The sequence below is a fragment of the Neolamprologus multifasciatus genome, chromosome 12, assembly GCF_963576455.1.
Source record: "Neolamprologus multifasciatus chromosome 12, fNeoMul1.2, whole genome shotgun sequence".
Classification (NCBI taxonomy): Eukaryota; Metazoa; Chordata; class Actinopteri; order Cichliformes; family Cichlidae; genus Neolamprologus; species Neolamprologus multifasciatus.
The window spans coordinates 11,729,034-11,748,211 of NC_140450.1; the positions used below are offsets into that span (position 1 = coordinate 11,729,034).

Consider the following 19,178-nt stretch of genomic DNA (forward strand, 5'->3'; position numbering starts at 1 on the left):
GCACAGCTCTGGGATGTGATATTACTCAAAATAAACTGTTGACTCGCTGAGGCTTGAATATTTGAAGGCAACATATTTTTATGAGAGTGCTGCTGATGTACTGTTTGTAGAAGAAAATCGCAGTGGATAATAAATACATCCAAGACTATTAACGGTACGACAGAAGGAGCCCAATTACTTCTGCCAAGTAAGCCGTGCGATTGGTTTGGTTTGTTTGTCTGTTTTTAGCAGGATTACTCAAAACGTTCTGGACAGATCTGCATGAAAACTTCACAAAAGTGAGGCTTGGCCCAACTTAGAAATGATTAGCTTTTGGAGTCGATACCAATATGGATCTGAATTCAAGGATTTTTTTTGGAAGGATTCGCTGCTATTGCGAGACGGGAGTAAATTGGACATTTTGTGTCACATTCTAACAAATGCACAATTTTAATATCACAGTTAAATCTGACAAATCTCTTAATGTCTTTACGAAGATACAAAAAAACTAATCCAGATGCACAACTCATGAATGGTGCAGATTAAGCCTTGACAGAGGTATGCAGCCTCAACAGTAACAGTATTACCAACAATCTCCATGCTTCACGGCAGGAACGACATCCTTTCACCTTCTCGGTGTCGCAGTGGGCTTAACCAAAAATCTAAACCCCAAAACTTCAACTAAGATCAAAGCCCAGAACCCCATTCTTTATGTTTCTTTGTAGGGATGGATATTGATAACAGTTTGATTGATACAAATCCCTTAATCCCTCCTGATCTGTGTACAAAGGAGAACAAAAAATTATTTCCCCCCCAGCTTTAGAATCACGTATTTCACCTGCGTAAAAGCTCAACTCCTGTGAATTTGACATCATGGTTTTGCAACTACCAGAGGAAAAAATGGATTGGACAATGTAAAGACCAGTCCTTGATTCCCATCCCTTTTTCCTGGCCTAAGCAGTTCCTTTTTTTTTTCTTATCGGTTTCCCTCAGGGGAGGTTTCTTTGTAGCAATTCGACCATGAAGGCCTGATTCACAGCCTCCCTTCAACAGTCGATATTGAGATGTGTCTGCTGTTTGAACTCTGGGAAGCACTGATGTGGGCTCTAATCTGAGCTGCCGTTAATTGTTCATCTTTGAGTCTCTAAGAAGTTATCCTCTGCGGCAAAGGGAAGTCTCGGCCTTCCTCTCCTGAAGCAGACAACACGATAGCCATTTTTATTTGATAGTTTTTACGACTACACTTTCTAAACTGACTGACCTTCGTGTCTGAAAGTAAAGATAGAGTGTCTTTTCTGTTTACTTAGTGGAGTGGTCCTTGCCATAACATGAATTACTGCAGTAGCTCAAGGTCACTTCCGACATATAAACACTATTGCAGTCCAAAATAACTGAATCTGAAGTTGGTGAAATTTTTATTAACAGTGTTTAAAACTGTTAAACCAAACTTTTAGAAAACTAAGATTCAGCAAGTCAGATTCCTCAACAGCAGACTAAGAAAAGCATTTCTTTAAGGACTTGGATTTAACCACAGCAGTCGTGATGAAATGTGACAGCTGCCCAAAAAACTGGAAGCAAACTGTTCTCTAAAACATCCATAAATGCTTTAAAATTGAATCTTTCATTGCCTGACATTAAGGTCCTTGGCTGTGTACTCAAACTTTGGATAAACTGTGTAATTAGTCTATAAAATGCTCTTTATTTGTCTCAGAAACTGGAAATAAACTTTGCTATAAAGACTGCGTTAATGAGTAAATCAGATAATGAAAAGAGCCACGAAGCTGGTGGTTCATTAAATTACTTTATAAAGTGTGTGGGGACATTATAATCATGTGGAGTTCAGCTGCTCCTGTAAAATGTTCCATTTTCTTTGGACATTACACAACTGCAAAGAGTCATTAATGTTTAGTCGTTCAAGAGATGGATGCTTATAGCGCTACAGCGCACCAAACAGCTTGCAGCTCATATTTGGTTGATTCTGCTCTCCTCATCTAAACTTTAGGTTTTGTGGAAAGAGAATGGAGGTTTCTGCCACAACTTTCAAAGTGCATGGAGAAGAGCAAGGGTCCTAAGAGGTCTAAGATAATTCAGGGTGACACCCTGATGAAGGCCACAGACCAAAATGTCTGATCAAGTAATAAAATTGTTCCTTATACCTTAAATGTTGCTGGGGCTTACATTAGTATATCAAAGTCTGAGCCAATCCTCATTTCTTTATATTTTGCTAGGAATATGTTAAGGTGCAGTGATTTATTGAGATGTGGAAACAAACACGGAAATACAGTATGTAAGGCATAGTTTGTGCCTTGAAAGTCAATAATTGATATCTTTATTCTTCAACACAGTATGAACTCTTGGACAAGCCTCATCTTTTCTTAAGAACTTTTCAGGATTAGTTCTCCAGACTTCTTGAAGGAGATTCAAAGCTTTTCTTTGGACACTGGCTGCATTTTGGTCCGTTCTCTGTCAAGATGATCTCACACTGCTTTAATAATGTTGAGGTCTGGGGTCTGGGGAGACAACTCCATGACTGATAGTGTTCCACTGTGGGGGGGGTTTTCTTATCAGTTATGCTTTTACTGCACTGGAAGTGTTTTTATGATGAACATTATGCTGAAAAATGATGCTGTTTCCAGTCAGAAGCTTTCTGATGGTACCTGGTATGAATTTTGACAAGATCCCCAACACCACTTGCTGAAATAGAGCCTTAAACCATGACAGACCACCATGTTTTACAGATGGCTGTAGACATTTTGAACAAAAATGTCAAATGTGGATACATCACTCCATCAAGAACTATTGTCACAGATTTTTAGTCAAGTTCTTCTATAATTTGGCACACCTCAGCCTCTTCTCCTGGTTTGCCTTCCCTAAGAATGGCTTCTTGACAGCAACCCTACCACCATTTCAGAGGAGTGGATGGATGAGTTGAAGGGCTGGATGCATTTCTCAGGTTCTGTGTCAGGTCGATTTTTTTCTCTCTAAAGGAGATGACTTTCAGATACTGTTCATATGTTGTTGATAGTTTTTTAGCCTTTTTTCTTCTTCTGTCCTCTACCTATCCAGTTAAGGACACACTGCACCCAAGATACACCAAGTTTTCAGCTAACATCTCTGTTTATGCCTTTCAAACTGTGTAGATCCATAGATTCGACTCAAAAAAATAAGAACAAATGTTTCGGAGACAGGCTGCTAGAAATAAAGCACCTAAAATAAAATTGTGTCTTCACTAAGATGTCTGCTATTTTTAGAAACAACTCTTTGTTCATCCCTTGTGTTTGGTACCTAATTACCGAAGTATTGATTCACTGATCAGTGTTAAGTGGGTGAAGAAACAATAAAAAAAAAACAAAACATCCCTCTGGGTGGAAAAAGCAGGTAATGTACAAAGAAAAACTGAAAGACCTTCAGAACCTTGAACATTATTTCTCAAGACCACTTTAAAACATTACAAGAAAGCCTGGCTGCTTTAGATACCCAAAATATAAAGAAATGGGGCTTTTTGCACAGCACCTTATATCTGCATACAATCCTTTTTTTCTAAAAAAAAAAAAAAAAAAAAAAAATGCATTAATTAAGCTTTTATAACAACTTTTTTATATTTTTGCTAATGAGCTGGTGCCACTTAGTCAACTGGGCTAATTCAATTAATGTTTACACAATCATTATAAAAAAGGTGAAGCACTTAAATACACAGAAAAAGTTGGAAACAAAAATGACAGGATGAAAACAGAGCCGTCAGAGTAAAAGCACATCACAACAAAAAGGTCAGCACTGCGGCTGTTGTATAAACAAGTCCAGAGAGACTGCTTAGCAAAGACATTACACAAAGATTGAATGTTTGCAAAGTGCAACAAAAAAATGCATTTTCAGCACAATATTTACGCAGATAATATCAGGAGCTTTAAACTACAGAAATTAAATTGGATCCAAAAGGAAAATGGCAGAATCCAATAACACTAAAATGTCGATCATGTTGATTTATTTATATTGCATTTTACTGTTTGTTTCACATAACTGAGAGGCAGCATGAATAAATAACCTAGTACGCACAAACAAAAAAATATATACGTACATTTGGGAAAACAAAACAGCAAAGTTTTCTTGTTTTTTCTTGCCTGGTTGCTTTGCAAAACAAAAGTGAATCTACCTAGGCAAACTGAGGTTAGGGAATACTTTTTGCTGTCTGGTATGTAGGTGTATGCAGTCTTGCTTCAGCACCTGAACTGAGGGTAGCAGTGCAGAGGCGGCAGGATAAGAAAAATGAGCGTACTGGATGGAGAGAGTTAAAAGATGGAGTTTGAAAGAGTGGAGCTTTGTAAACTGTAGTGCGGCACTTCCTTGGTGGACAAAGCTGAAATGAGAAGACGTTATGCCAGCGTGGGTGGCACTGTGCAGTCAACCAGCGAGCTACATGTGGCAAAGCCAGTCATAAGAATGCTCTTTCTGTTGTGTGGTGATGCTAGTAAAATCTTTCAATTATAAAAAAAATCAAGGCCCGTATTTCCAGAGTTAGGCATATGAATAGTAGAAAATTGCGAAGGACAAAAGATGAGTAGTCTCCACACTGAAGAGTGCAATTTTCAATATTCAGAGGTGTTGCTTGGCAATCATTCATATGAAAAGCAGGTCATATACAGAAAGACGGCTCTACCTACTATTATGACATCATGTGACATGTAGCTCAGAAGGTAGAGGGTCATCTGGCTGGTTGGTGGTCTGCGTTTGATCTCAGATACTTCCTGCCCACATGTTAAAGTCTACTTGCTTAAGACCCCAATTACCCTCCCTGCCCCTAGTGGTTATGGTTAGGTAGTATCTTCATGGCACCTTACTGCCAATAGTTTCTGTATGCATACTTGTATGGCTCAGGTTGTGGGTATACAAATCTGCGCAATCAGTCTTACTCTGACCACCTGACTCCTGTTTGGGAAGAAAAAAGGTTTTTCTTGAAAGTTTAAGGTAAAATTAGGTTCAGAAAAGTGGCAGTTTTAGTCTGTAAGTTTGTAGGAAATGATTGTGAGGTAATGGAAACACAAGTGTGTGTGTGTAAATGGGCATGTGGGAGGCAAATTGTAAAGCACTTTGATAAAAGCCCTATATAATGGCAGTCCATTTATCAGTCCATATCCTAAAATGATCTAATAGGAACAAAAAAATGCCCTGAAGCTAAAATGTAACATCATTAGATGTTTTTTTTTTCCAGAGTTTGAAGTATGTGTGCCAGCTCTTTTTCATTTGAAAGTGTAGGTGTAGGTTTCCACTATTTACTGGAGAATTACAAAGTACAGTTTTGTTTGCCTGTATGACTTTTCTCATGTGATGCTTGAAATAAATCCCAGGAAGCACACACAAGGGACCACGGAGCTCACAATACTCCTTTCACAGAACCTTGGATACACAACCTTTAACAAATATGAACAAATTAACATTACCAACTAAATTACAACTAAATACTATTAGGAGGAAGGAGGCAAGGAGGTGGAGGGTGATGTGTTTTTGGAAGCAATGAAGCAATGATGATGCAGAGCTCAGTGGCAGACTTGAAAAGCACCAAATCTATATATGGTTTGCCTTTTGTAAACAGACAGGTGGTGGGCACATATAACTGAATGTCCTACATATTATAACCAACACATCTATAAAGACTTAATACATTGAAGTCTTTGAAATTGCTCTCTATTGCAAAACATAATGTAAAGTGCTGGTATCACCTTTTCTTTTTAAACTCCTCATAGTGTCGACTATTCACAGTGTCAGCAAATGTTCATAGTTCCAAGATTTAAACAGGAAAAGCCATTTTAAGATGCCAGCACCCACGGCCATTATGGTTCTTTAATGTGCGATAAGCAAATATGCAGTTTCCTACCTTTTCCATCATCTGGCAAGCAAAATGCTTCCAAGCATGTGGATGCTAAAACTTTAAATAACAATATCCTCATCTTTACTGGATTCTATGATGCTGAAGCTTGCATTTAAAACGCTTCATTGGTTAATGCTACTGCTCTCTCCATAGCTGCCAGCAGAGCTGTTAAATAGTATGCCTGCTCACACCAGTGTGATAAAACTGCTGCTCTTTCTCTATGCAGATTTACATTTGTACAGTCACGACTCCCGAGGCCATCACCTCAAATTTGCTCTGCAGTGAATACGAATAACATGCCTGCACCTTTGACAGCTGGTGATTTGGACACCTTGGAAGTCGGATATCACGTCCAACAGTCACGACAGTTAGACTTCTTTTAAATCTAAGACCTTACTGCTAATTTGCATTCAGGATATGGGCTCTATCCATGCAGGTGCTTTTATAATGGAGATCCAGTTGCTTTAAAGTTGTATTTCATGTGGTGGTTCTGGTATTTTTGTGCATGTCCTGTAGGCAGTTTGGGCCAGCACACAGCCAGTCCCACAACGGTGCCTTTTGAGAACAAACTACCATAATAAACATATCGGAGAGCTGAATGTTAAGTAGTGCTACTTAGAGAACGATGAGTTAATATCCGTGGGAAGAAAATCACGGCCAACCAGATCTTAAGGCTTCATCACAGATGTGGGCCTTAAATTTCAACTGTCACTTCAGTGTCTATGAAGCCTACTCACTTCAGACGTTGAAATGAGTCATTTCAACTTTTTTATGTAACTTTTCAGTCTATCCAGTCTTTTTATTTCTCTCAGTGGAAAGATGTGGAACCAGCTCTAAAGTGGACACAACAGAAGAGAGATGAAGGAGCTACAGAGGCTCAGGAAAGCCAGTGGTCTTCTGTACCTTATAGGAGCAAAGGTCCGGCTCCTCGCAGTCAGAATCGCTGTGATAAGGGTCGTCAGAAGTGGTCCAGGTCAGAGGACCCTCCTGTTTCTTCCAGAAATCACAGATGGGAACATCCCTGGGAACCTCCAGAGGATAGTGGGCAGAACAGACAGAAGCAAGCTCTGGTTAATATAATATGCAAAATATAATTGAGACCACAGGCTAAATGGATGACATTGTGTCTTTAACTCTTTCCCCAATAAAGACGTCATTTGATGACCGCCCTGCACCCTTAACCACGAGTTTTGAAATCTCAGTATCTATAAATACAGATGTGGTTTGACCACCACTGGAGTAGTTTTTTCCAAGGGAAACTTTATAGACAGAGCCTTCTGGTGAAAACATGGACACTTCTTTTTCTGTAAGCAGACCTGAAATGCGTTCAAGAGTTACTCCTAGTGGGCTTTAAAGGGGTGAAGAGTTAAATGAACCTGATTTCTACTGAAGTCTAAAAGCAATGCAATATAACGCTCTCTAGTACAACACCATCCTGAACTGTGGCCTCATTAGCGGTGCTGGACTGCATTAGATTGTGGAGGTGTATAATATATAGTCTCCAATGAGTACAGAGTAACTTAAATAGTTATAAAACCAATTCAAACAAAGAAAACATTAAAGAGTTGAAGGTAACATTAAAATTGCATCTTTGGGTAAAACACACACCAGATCTATTACATATTTAATTCATTAAACTACCTTTAGGACAAGATTTCAGTACAGTTTTGTTTGTTAAATTATGCAGTTTTATAAGGCCCAACTTTTAAAACTATTACAATTTTTCTTACTTCTTCCTGGATCAGGATGCCACAGCGAACCAGACTGTCAATGGCATCCAGCGCGAAACTCTGGGAAGACTGACAAGGCTATTGAGAAAACGTGAGAGGGTAAATGATTCAATGGTGAGGCAAGGTTACAAACAGTTTCAGCCAATCACATATCTAAGAAATGCAGAGGGAGATGGCTGACAGGGAACATAAGGTGTGTAGTAGAGACGTAGGAATGATCTTAGAACGAGAATAAGGGGTGCCCGAGAGGGGAATCAGAGCAGGAGAGATGTTTTTCTGTGAGGAATGGGGAGGGAAATGTAGCTGCAAGCAGCAGAGACAAGAAAGAGCAGCTGCCGAAATGAAAGGTGGGCAAACAAAAAGGAATAGTATTTCTGGCTCAGATTCGGAGCCCTTGAAGTCAGTTTGATGGAGCATGTACACACACACACAAGCGCACACACAGATACACAGTGCACGCATACAATCCAAAACCTCTCTCTGGCTGAGACAGAGGCAGCAGAGCAGGATGAATGGCTGTTCAGCTCCATTAAACATCCATTGAATGAGACACGCTGGCTGTGTGTGTGTGTGTGTGTGTGCGTGTGCGTGCGTGTGTGAGATATGAATTCAAACTCACTGGCATGAAGCCCGGAGGCAGGAGATGGCAGAGCTGCAAGGCTCTTGCAGTGAGCTCAGACTGGCAGAGCACCACATCAAACTCCGTGTCACCTTTGACCTCCACTCCTTCCACGTCACTCCGCACGCTGCTGCTGACGCCACTGTGAGCCACCTCGCACAGCATGGCTGACACCGCACACGCTACGAACACAAACATTTTATTGTTTGCCTCCTCAAGACCAAATGTGCAGCACAGGTGTTGTGTGGCAAAGCAAGTGTTTGTTTATGACAGCTAAGTAGGTTACAATTTGGCTGAAATCTGTTAGCCATTACACACGCTCTTTGGAAAATAGATCAACTGATGAGATTTTGCTGATAAGCGTGAGCTAGGATTTCCATCATTTACACAAGTGTTATTAAGTCTTTGTTTACATTCTCAATCCCAATTATCCTGCTTTTTCATGTCCTGGTGGAAAAGTCTTGACATCCAGATTGTTCATGTTCCTAAACTGTGCAGCTGTCACACCTCGGGAAATTCAAACCTGATGGACAAACCTGTGAAGTGAATCCATTTTCCTTCTTTTATTAAATTCAGTTTTATATTTATACAGCACCAAATCAAAACAGCAGTCACCTCCAGGCAGTTTATACTGTAAAGTAAAGACAAAACAAAAAAGTAAACAAAATTTTAAAAAAAAAAAAAAGACTTGAGATATTCCTGTTAACTAGTTTGCTAGTCATTAACTGGTCAACTAGTCTAAAAATAAGAACACATATGTGAGATCGATTAACAGAGTGCTGTTAATTTTAGCTGTGCTAAGTTATCATCCACAGTACACTGCCTGCACTCAGTGTGGTTAAGTATTGCTCCAGCCTGACAGTTATATGTAATTTTGCTCTGCACACATATAGCCATTTATTTTCTGCATCAAATTACTGCAGAACTGCGCTCATTCATGGAGCTTTTCACCTCGCTTCTTTACAACTTCCCGTTGCATAAAGAAGGTCGGCAAGTGTCATTGCAACCTCTTGATGACAGAGCACTGCCAGTGTATATTAATAAAATAAAAGAAGGATTTTATTTTACTACTTGTTTAACTGACTAGTATTTCTGGTCCCAAGTAGTGAGCAGCAACACCTCAAGGGCACATGACTACTATGTACATGAGACAAAAGCTCAGGCTTCAAACAGCTTTTTTCCTACTCTTAGCTCCGGATGAGGTTAATAAAAGTGGGCGTTTCTATTATGGTAATCTCGACCACCCTTTTAACTTATCTGTTTGCACAGAGGTAAAACTGCTTGTTGCAGGCTAGGGAATAACCTGAGGGACCGCACCATGCCCAGCATAACATAAATCGTTATGAATCATGAAAAGCTAATCTAGTAGAGTCCAAGAATAAAACTGTGAAGCAGGAAATGAGCATAACACAGCCACTTTAAACAAAAACCATTATGGAGGCGGGGGAGATTTGACTATTGCTAACCCTAAATGTGTGTTTATCACATCGCTCTTTCGATTTGCTACAACATCACAACAACGTACTGTATACAGGACCTGATGCAACTTATTTTTACCACTTGAGGTTAGCACCCATGTATGAATATACAACAAAGAGGCTTTCAGCAGTACAAAGCCCCCTGCCCACCAGTTTCACTTCCTATACAACCAAAAGAGGTCATGCAGGAACAGTGAATCATGCTGGAGAAGTAGCTTCCTGTACTTCAAACCATTATTTTTACCTCCACCAGGAATCCTAAAATGGGGCTACAGTTTCTATGGCTTCATTCCTGTCTGCCTGTCAGCATGAAAATAAGATTTCAGCAGATAGCTCTGGGCTTGAGGATCTGTTAAAGTATAGATTTACGGTTTAGGATTTCTGCCATTAGACGATTACCATATATTACTGTCATGTTTCAATACAAAATTAAAACACCAGATATTCAATGCCAATACTCTTTAGATTATTGCTTTCAGCAATATCTGTGGTACAGGTGTAGGTTGTTTAAAAAAAATGTGGGGGAAAAAAAATACAGCTGCAGATATTAAAACACAAAAATAAAGTGTAGGTCTGTGACAGAAGGCAAACTATGTCTATGTCACACCATATGTTGGTTATGATAGACTTTCAGTATGTGCCCATTATTATAATTTTACACAGGAGATAACACAATCAAATTTGAACCAGGGATTTCCGGTCTCTATCCAAAAGAGGAGGTTTTTAATGGTGCCACGTGTTATACAGTTTGATTCAATTACATGCATTCCATACAACTGTGACCCTAATGCACATCTTGCATTTGTAGTCTTATTTGCTGTCCATGTCTTGCTCATGGATGGTCACTGAAACAACTGCCAACTGTCTACAAGACAGTTGATGTATAGTTTAGCTCACAGGGCCTTATTTGTAGTGACTGAAATTGAAATGCAGCCACGGAAAGATCTAAATAAAACTTGTGAGAGTTGTCTGACAGGCTTCAGCCAACAAAAACTAAAGTACTGCAACTCAAGAACTGTTGTTTTAAATTTGACATATACTATATACTACTAATTTGATATACTATCACTGGCCAGTCACATGAAAGCTCGATACATTTAGACACGCAGACATGATCAAGACAATCTGCTGAAGTTCAAACTGCATCAGAATGTGGAAGAAAGGTGATTTAAGTGGCTGTGTACATGGTACAGTTGGTGATGCAAGACAGACTGATAATTTCAGAAACTGCTGACCTACTGGGATTTTCCCACTCAACCATCTCTAGACTTTACAGAGAATGGTCAGAAAAAGAGAAAATATCCAGTGAGCTGCAATTCTCTGGGCAAAAATGCCTTGCTGATGTCAGAGGTCAGAAGAGGATGCCAGACTGACAGGAAGGCAACGATAACTTACATAACAGCTCGCTACAAACAGGGCATGCAGAAGAGCATCTCTGAATGTACAACATGTCATCCCTTTGTCACCACACTCACTGTACTCAGCTTCTGATGGCTCGTTCCAGCAGGATAATGAGCCATGTCACAAAAGTCAAACCATCTCAAACTGTACTTTGAGATGGTTACTCAAATGGGCTCCACAGTCATCAGATCTGATTCTCTGTCAACAGTGTTGGGGAGTAACGGAATACATGTACCGCCGTTACGTATTTAAAACACAAAATATGAGTAACTGTATTCCGTTACAGTTACCGTTTAAAAAGGTGGCATTCAGAATACAGTTACTTTGTTGAAATAAAGGGATTACACGGTGGTCTTTTCCTGTTTCATATGTTAGGCTATACCCTCTCTATTTTTGGCAATTCCACACCGGTGGAAACCCCCCCCCCCCCCCCCCCCCCAAAAAAAAAAAAAAACACACATTAAGAGGCTCAAATGCCTGTGTCTCAATTTCATAATGACATGAAGAAACGTTTTTTAAATTATTTAATATGAAGGCAATAGGCAGAGTGTTATAGGTGTAGCCCTAAAGAATGTAGCCTCATGGGTAGTGTAGTCCGTGCTGCAGGGAGAATGGACTGGCATACCTGTTATCTGTCTGAGAGCGTCAGGGAAGGAGAAAAAGGAGAGTGGAAAAGTACGAGTTGTTACCGATCAGAAACGGGAGATGGAAGCATGTAAATATAATAATAACCATTGCAGCCTCCGAAACAATAAGTTCCGATGGAGCAGCCTTTCTAGCCTCTCTCTGTCTCTCGCTAGAAAAGTTGACCCAGACAACAAAGTAAAGCTAGTTTTTGGCTACGAGCCCATATTAGCCAAAGGTCCCTTTACTACGGTTCTGAGCCGCGGACCTGTTTTATATACGTGCGGAATAGTTTTGTATATGAGATCGCTGCCTTACCAAATGTCAACAAACTGTTACTCATTTTATATTAAGATTTAAACATCTAGTTAGTAGTGGTATGGCGAGTAGCCTTCAGTAATAGTAACAAACCACACAGCAATAGTACATTCACATAGTTGTAAAAAAGCATGATAATATATTAAGTAATCCAAAGTATTCAGAATACGTTACTCTCAGTGAGTAACGTAACGGAGTACGTTACAATATACATTTTGGGGCATGTATTCTGTATTCTGTAGTGGAATACATTTTAAAAGTAACCTTCCCAACACTGTCTGTCAAGGTTATTATAGTTAACTAAAACTAAACTAAAAACTAACACTAGATGTAATAAAAATCTTAGTTAACTAATTTAAAATAAATACTCGACTTTTGAAAAAACAAAACAAAAAAACAAACAATTCTGTGAACCTTTAAAACGAACTAAACTACAGGAAATATCCTTTGATTAAGTGCTTGTTATTTTGGTAACACATTTTTATCAAAACTTGTCTGATGAGGCTTTGACGGACATATTTATTGAATCATTTGGACATCTACAAGACCGTGAGTCGATGCTTTAAAAAGTTCTTTGTTTTTGCAGTAATACCTGTACTAATTTTCCTAAATCTTGCATCTGCCATATGCCCTCTATACAACAATAATTAATAAAGACTAAAACTAAAGCTGAAAGTAATAAAAAAAAACTAAAGTGAAACTTCACAGTTTCAAAACACAACTAAAATGAGCCTACTTGTTCTGGAAAGTAACTGAAACTAAACTGAATTAAAGGCAAAAAGTCAAAACAAAATAAAAATTGAACACTAATAACAACTTAAAAACTATCTCTATGCTTTATCATCCAATAGAGCAACTTTAGGATGTGGTGAAACAGCAAATTCACATCATAAATGTGCAGCCGATATACCTGACACAACTATTCCCAGCGCACCCCCACTATACGTTTAGTTTCGAGTTCAAGCAATATATCCGAATCTCCACATACTCCTAAAGCTGGAAGCGATGGACATTAAAGAAATGTAAACTTAAAATGAAACAGTTTAATTCCACTGCTGACACTTGCTAGTTTAAAAAAAAACAAACTCCTGCACCCTCCCTGACACTGCTAAAAACTTGCTACCCCCTAAATGTCACGCATAATAAGTTCTTAAAATTAAAATGTTTTCTCTAGAACTGATTTTCCAAGCTGACACGCCAACAGTCAGAGTAACTGCCAAGGCCTCCTACGAAAAATACGGTGCCTGCCAGAACACATGGTCAAGATGATAGATAAATAAACGTCCACGAAAATTATGTTACCTACATAAAACACATGCCTTCAAAGTCACTCACCCCCAACAGCCTCCGAAATAAAGGCGTGTGTGACCGTCTTTGCCATGTAGAAGAGGTGAAGCGTGGCAGCAAGAGAAGGACAGGGCACAATCAATGGGTCTTTCCTAGAATTGGAGAGATGTGTACCAAAAGGAAAAATAATAAAAGGTAGAATGTATTATTGATGAGCAACAGCTCATCAGCATTTTTCTTTTATGACAGGAAACTGACTTGGATGGAGCAGCAGCTATGATGAGGTGAGGGGCGAGCAGAGACAGGGAGTAGTGGACAACCTCTGTCAAACTTCCCCCAAAGCCGACGTCTTTGTTCCTGAACAAAAGTTCCTCTGTGAGCCAAGCCACATCACGACACAGAACAGATGTACTTACACCCTGCGGAGGAGAGAAGGAGGAAGAGAAATCTAATTCCAAAATCAGACATGAACATTAACCATCTGCTGACATTAGTTAGAGACTGGTGGGTATGACTCAGAAAATCACTGTCACACTCTACTACACTTGCATAAAAAAAAAAACAATTCTGTTTATGAGCCGCTTGGAGTGTTGATGGATCCTTAGAGGGGTAGCAGCAGATTTTAACACTCACAGCAGCAAGGGGAAACTTGTTTGCATCTACACAGGGGCTGACACACGAACCTTGCGGTGTTTGTACAGCAGAAGACTGGACATAAGACTGGTGGGCATCACAGCCATGCAGGAAGTTGCAGCTAGACGCACACATACACACAAACACACACACAGATTATGCAGCACAATTTGCATACCATTATAGACTCATTTACTATTCAGCAAGGAAGATAATCCTGTATTTACAGAAGATGAGGTGGAGGATGATGGCAATGCTGAGGTTTCTCTCCGACCGACTTGGCTCTTCAAGTTCAGATGCATAATAAGAAGACGGCAGGAGCCACGACATTCTCCTCTGCCCGAATGCACTGCCAGCGCTTCAAAGAAAAAAAGGGGGAGTGAAAAGAGAAGAATACCAGCATAAATTTAGATTTTCATTTATTTATCTTATGATGTCATAGAAAGAGAGACAGAAGGATATGGCGCTCAAAGTGTTCTATGTAAAGAGAGCTGGTCTCTTGTCCCCGATGGCAAAGAGACAAATAACAACTGAAATGGGAAAACTTATGAGCAAAACAGCTTGTTGTGCTGACACAGTAGACGTTCACACTAGGGCTGGGTATCGTCACTGATTTCTAGAATCGATTCGATTCCGATTCACAAGGTCCCGAATCGATTTGATCCACGATTTGATTGATTCGATTTAAATCTGGAAAATTTTGCCTCAGACAATCAGAAATATTATAATTCAGATCAGTACATTTACATATTTTTGTATCTATAAAAAGGAAGCTGACACTCGCAAGACTTTATCAAAGGTGTGAGCATCACAGCAGATGCCTTTGTGTCAAAGTAGCTGGAGATAAAACACAGAAAAACATGAAGGTGATTTTCCTGGCCTGGGATTTTTATACAAATATTCTGCAGTACATCAAAAACGAAAGAAAACCATTAATCAACATATGAACATTACCTCTGAAGTTACAGCGGTTTTATTACAGACACAGGTAAGCATTTTGCATAATTTTAAAAAGTTTACATTTGTTCAGAAGCCTATTGAACAGCAGAAATGAGTCTTTCTTTTCGTAAGTAAGTAAAAGGGAAAAAAACAGCGACTGACGGCGCTGTAAACAACGGTAGACTTGTGCGTAACAAGCAAGCGAATAATGAAGAAAACAGATTTTTAGACGGGAAACTGTTCTTGAAGTATACAGAGAAAGAGAGAGAGAGAGAGAGCTGTGCATGAAGTGTGGTGTAAGCAAAACAGCAAAAGTCAGAGGGAATTCATGACGATGTTTTTGTGAAGCGTAGTTTGGATCTTCTTTTGCTGCTGGTTCAGTCAGTAATGTTTGGAGAGAGATAAAACTAACAGCTTTAGAATCAGTGCAAAAAGGGCGTAAACACAAAGCGCTGACCCGCCGAAACATCAGAATCAGCAAGCTGTCGGCTTTCAGCCCCGACCGTGTCCGTGCTGTCGGGTGAGAAAGGCGACATCTCACTGATTCTGATCCAAGTCCGCGCTTTGTGTTTACATCTTTGTGCAGAATCTGTGTACCTGCTCTCATTTACTGTTTTAGCTGTTTGGTGGTTCTTGAAATTTTGTGAGGTTTAACCTGAGATTCTGGCGTTTCGGGCAAAAGAAATTAATATTTAAAAAATCGATTCAGGATTTTAATGAATCGATATCACATTATCCAAGCCAGAATCGATTTTAATCGATAAATCGATTATCAAAACCCACCCCTAGTTCACACCAGTTTCAACAGTTTGATGGTACATCGTACTTTAGTTTTCCACACTGTATCTTTAACTGAATTAAAAGGGATGTTGTTGTAACTTTGTGCAATCGTAGCAGAAGTATAATCTGCATGGAAAAAGAAGAGAAACTTTGGAAACACTTTTTCCGATGTACGTGCTGACCACTGAAATTAATGCTAAGGATCCCAATTCACATATTTATTTCATCAGAATAACTGTAGTTTTATCTCTGATAACAGCCTAACCCAGCAGTTGGAGACCATCATCATCAAAAAGAGAGATAAAACAGAGATAACTGACAAAAATGTCAGTTTTAAGAAAGTCAAGGTCAGTAAAATTCAACTTGTCCAAGATTTCTAGTAGATGTACCTAAATCCTACTTTGCCTCGTTCTTCAGTTCACATTCACAAACTTGGGTATTCAAGGTGTTCGCCCACCCACCCAGCAGGGTGATGACAATACAAGTCTAAAACAATTAGTTTTGCATGGCTGAGGGGTAATAAAACTAGTACTAATAGTAACAGTAAAAATGAGTCCAGAGAATCCATGGACGACAGGGTAGTCTCACATCCTTTTTCCAGGCCAGATCTGCAAGCCTCAACCTCATCCGACGAGAGAGACACCCAAGTAGTTACATGGGTCTCTTTCCTATACTGGTAGAATAGGAAAGGCTTATCTTTTAAGGCTTCAAATGGAATCATAATTGTCCCAACTTGCAGTGACTAATTAGGAGTTTTATTATTGATCCACGAGCTCAATATCCCAGCAGGCATGTCCTTGCAGCAAGATGTAGAACATGCTTAAAAATTACTTTATACTACTGGACATGGGGGGGACAGCTCCACAAACAATGAAAATAAGATCTTACAGAAGACTGACATTTAGCATAATACTTTGACAAGGCTGGATTCCCTCAGGAATAATGTACAGCCTGTGTAAAATCTTGAATTGCCTCTCCCAAGCAGAGTTAAAGACCAGGACACTGGAGAGCTGCACAGGCCATAGAGGCCACTCCAGGCCCCCGGCTCTATAGTAACCAGGTCAGATTCCAATCTGCCTTTTACTTTGTCAGCATTATCTACATGGAGGCTCAAGAGGATCTTATAAAGCTTCTTGGTAAAATATTTAAGTTGTATATTATATGGTAGAAATGGTGAGACCTCCAGTGAAATGTATAATGCCTACTTATCAAAGGTACTTTAACTGGCTGTAACAAAGCCTTTTCAGCTTTGGGGAAAATAAAGTACAGCTTTACTTTTCTTATTTTGATGAAGATTAGGCAGCCTAGTAAGTATAAATGAGCTCACAGACATTACTAAAAGTCTAAGTATATAAATTTTTACCACATGTGACTGCAGTGGGGTATTTATAATTATCTAGTACTTTAACATTTCTTTTTCTTTAACATTTTTTAGAGGTATTACATTATAGAACTGGAAACATTATTTAATTTATAGCTAAAAAAAAATGAAACTATTGTAAAGTGAAGAAAAAAAAAATCTCTTAGATTAGGTCTACAGAGTAGCTATAAAGCTTTCAGACGCTTTGAAACCCAAACCCGACCTGTGTTTGTAAAGATCAATCATATTTTAAGCAATCTGCATTGACAGCAAATAAAACAAATATAACAGACTAATGGCTTAACAAATAAAATAGTAAAAGTAAAACAAATTGAACACTTTCAGTTTAATTTTGACTCAAATCTAGCTGCAGATCAAATGCACTGGTAAGCCAGGAGGGTTGGTGGTGAAAGTAAACAAATCTGCCCACGAACTGTTACATGTTTTAAATAAACATGAGACATTTACGCGTGTACACCCATGCAAACCACCGCTCTCGAGAGGACAAATCGGCTCTGTCATTTTTTTTTGTCAAAGCCACATGGAGTCACTGGGAACGGGCAAAAGTGCTGCATGCTGTTTTGCAGCAGCCTTTCACGATTCGCTCTTTGTATTGCATATAAGAGCCACCTCACATTAAAACATGGGGTTGCTTTTATTGTGAAGCAGGCTCTGCACTTAGTATGCGATAGTTTATCTAGCGTACAATGAGATGATGACCATTCCTGGCCTTTTTTCTAGGCATCCATCCATCCGTTATTCGTTGCTTATCCAATTCAGGATCCCAGGGAGGCTGGAATCTATCCCAGCTGTCATTTATCCAGAGTCGGGGGTAGCCCCTGGTCAGGTCGCCAGTCCATCACAAGGCCAACATGGAGACAGATAATCACACACTCTCACCATCACGGCAAGTACTGACCCAACAGATATCAGGTGACCTTACATGCATGGACTGTGAGAGGAAACCGGAGAACCCAGAGAGAACTCATGCAGACACAGTGAGAACATGTGTCTGCATGTAAACACAGCTAAATTCAAACCCAGGATACTTTTGCTGTGAAATGACAGTGCTGACCACTCCACAAAAAACAACCATGTTAATTACTATAATTTATAATTAATATACTTAATGTTGTAAATGGAAAAATATTGAGAGACGCCATAAACAGCAGCACTAGCTGTTCCTTTCTATTTGTGCTCAATGAGTCTTTGGAGGTGTATTAAACCACAACAGCAATTATCATAGCAAACAAAGCACTCATTAAACAAGGAATGAAACTGAAATGATTATAACTTTAAAGAATAATAACATAGTCTTTGAACTGAAAAGATCCTGTATTGGCCGTCAGCGATTTGAATGTGTTGAAGTGAAGTGGACTCATTGTCCGGGGAGTTGCGTAAGAAATCATGTGAATCAGTGTTGATATTATTTGCTCCAGCTGAAAATTTTTTTTTAATTATATTGAATAATTTTATTACATAATTATATTACATAATAATAATTTCACTTACCCAAAAAATAGATAAATAAATGCATCACAATTTCAAGGTAACTCTAAAAGTGTTCAGTAAAAGCTCAGTGGATCACTTCACACTACATTTGTGCCTATAATGAGCAATAATGTTTTTCAGCTGTTTATCTGATGCTGTGTTAAAAGTGGTGTAGCATTGATGCATTCTGGTTCTATATTATTTTTAAGAGAAGATATCAAAACATTTTAGACAGAAATTGTTCATTTCAACTAAGCTAAAAAGTGTGTGCACTTTTGTAAACAGTGTCAGTCATATAGTCACTTATCTATAAATTATAAATCACAGGTTACTGTAATGTGTGAAATATAGAAAGAAAGTTCTACATTTTATTGTCATTGGTTGGCTGTAGTGCCCGAAATAATGAGAATTAAAATCCACTGAGAAGTCAATGAGGCAAACAGTCACAATTACCTATTTTCAGTAGACTGGACATGCGATCTCACCTGTATCCAGACAGCTTACACCAAGCTTCCAAAAAACAACAACTGCTTTTTAGAAGCTAACAAGCTAATGTTAGGCTCGGCATTCCCTCTGATAAACAGTTTAAATTCTCACATAATATGAAAGTTTATTTACTAAGTGTCTGAGTCCAACAATTTTAGATCTACTACAATGAAAGTTTTTCTAATGCCAG

General features: G+C 39.0%; 1 protein-coding gene across 21 annotated transcripts in view; it reads right to left on the minus strand.

Annotated features, from left to right (window-relative positions):
• Window positions 1-19,178, minus strand: part of gpat2 (glycerol-3-phosphate acyltransferase 2, mitochondrial) — a 186,889-nt gene that overhangs the window by 7,946 nt on the left and 159,765 nt on the right. For all 21 annotated transcript variants that reach the window (XM_085179074.1, XM_085179078.1, XM_085179063.1 and 18 more), the window contains 7 exons: window positions 14,160-14,290; window positions 13,983-14,053; window positions 13,558-13,718; window positions 13,348-13,451; window positions 8,192-8,373; window positions 7,573-7,650; window positions 6,746-6,871 (listed from right to left, as the gene is read on the minus strand). In XM_085179074.1, the coding sequence (XP_085035200.1) occupies window positions 6,746-6,871; window positions 7,573-7,650; window positions 8,192-8,373; window positions 13,348-13,451; window positions 13,558-13,718; window positions 13,983-14,053; window positions 14,160-14,290 (853 nt within the window). The remainder of the gene's footprint in view (window positions 1-6,745; window positions 6,872-7,572; window positions 7,651-8,191; window positions 8,374-13,347; window positions 13,452-13,557; window positions 13,719-13,982; window positions 14,054-14,159; window positions 14,291-19,178) is intronic.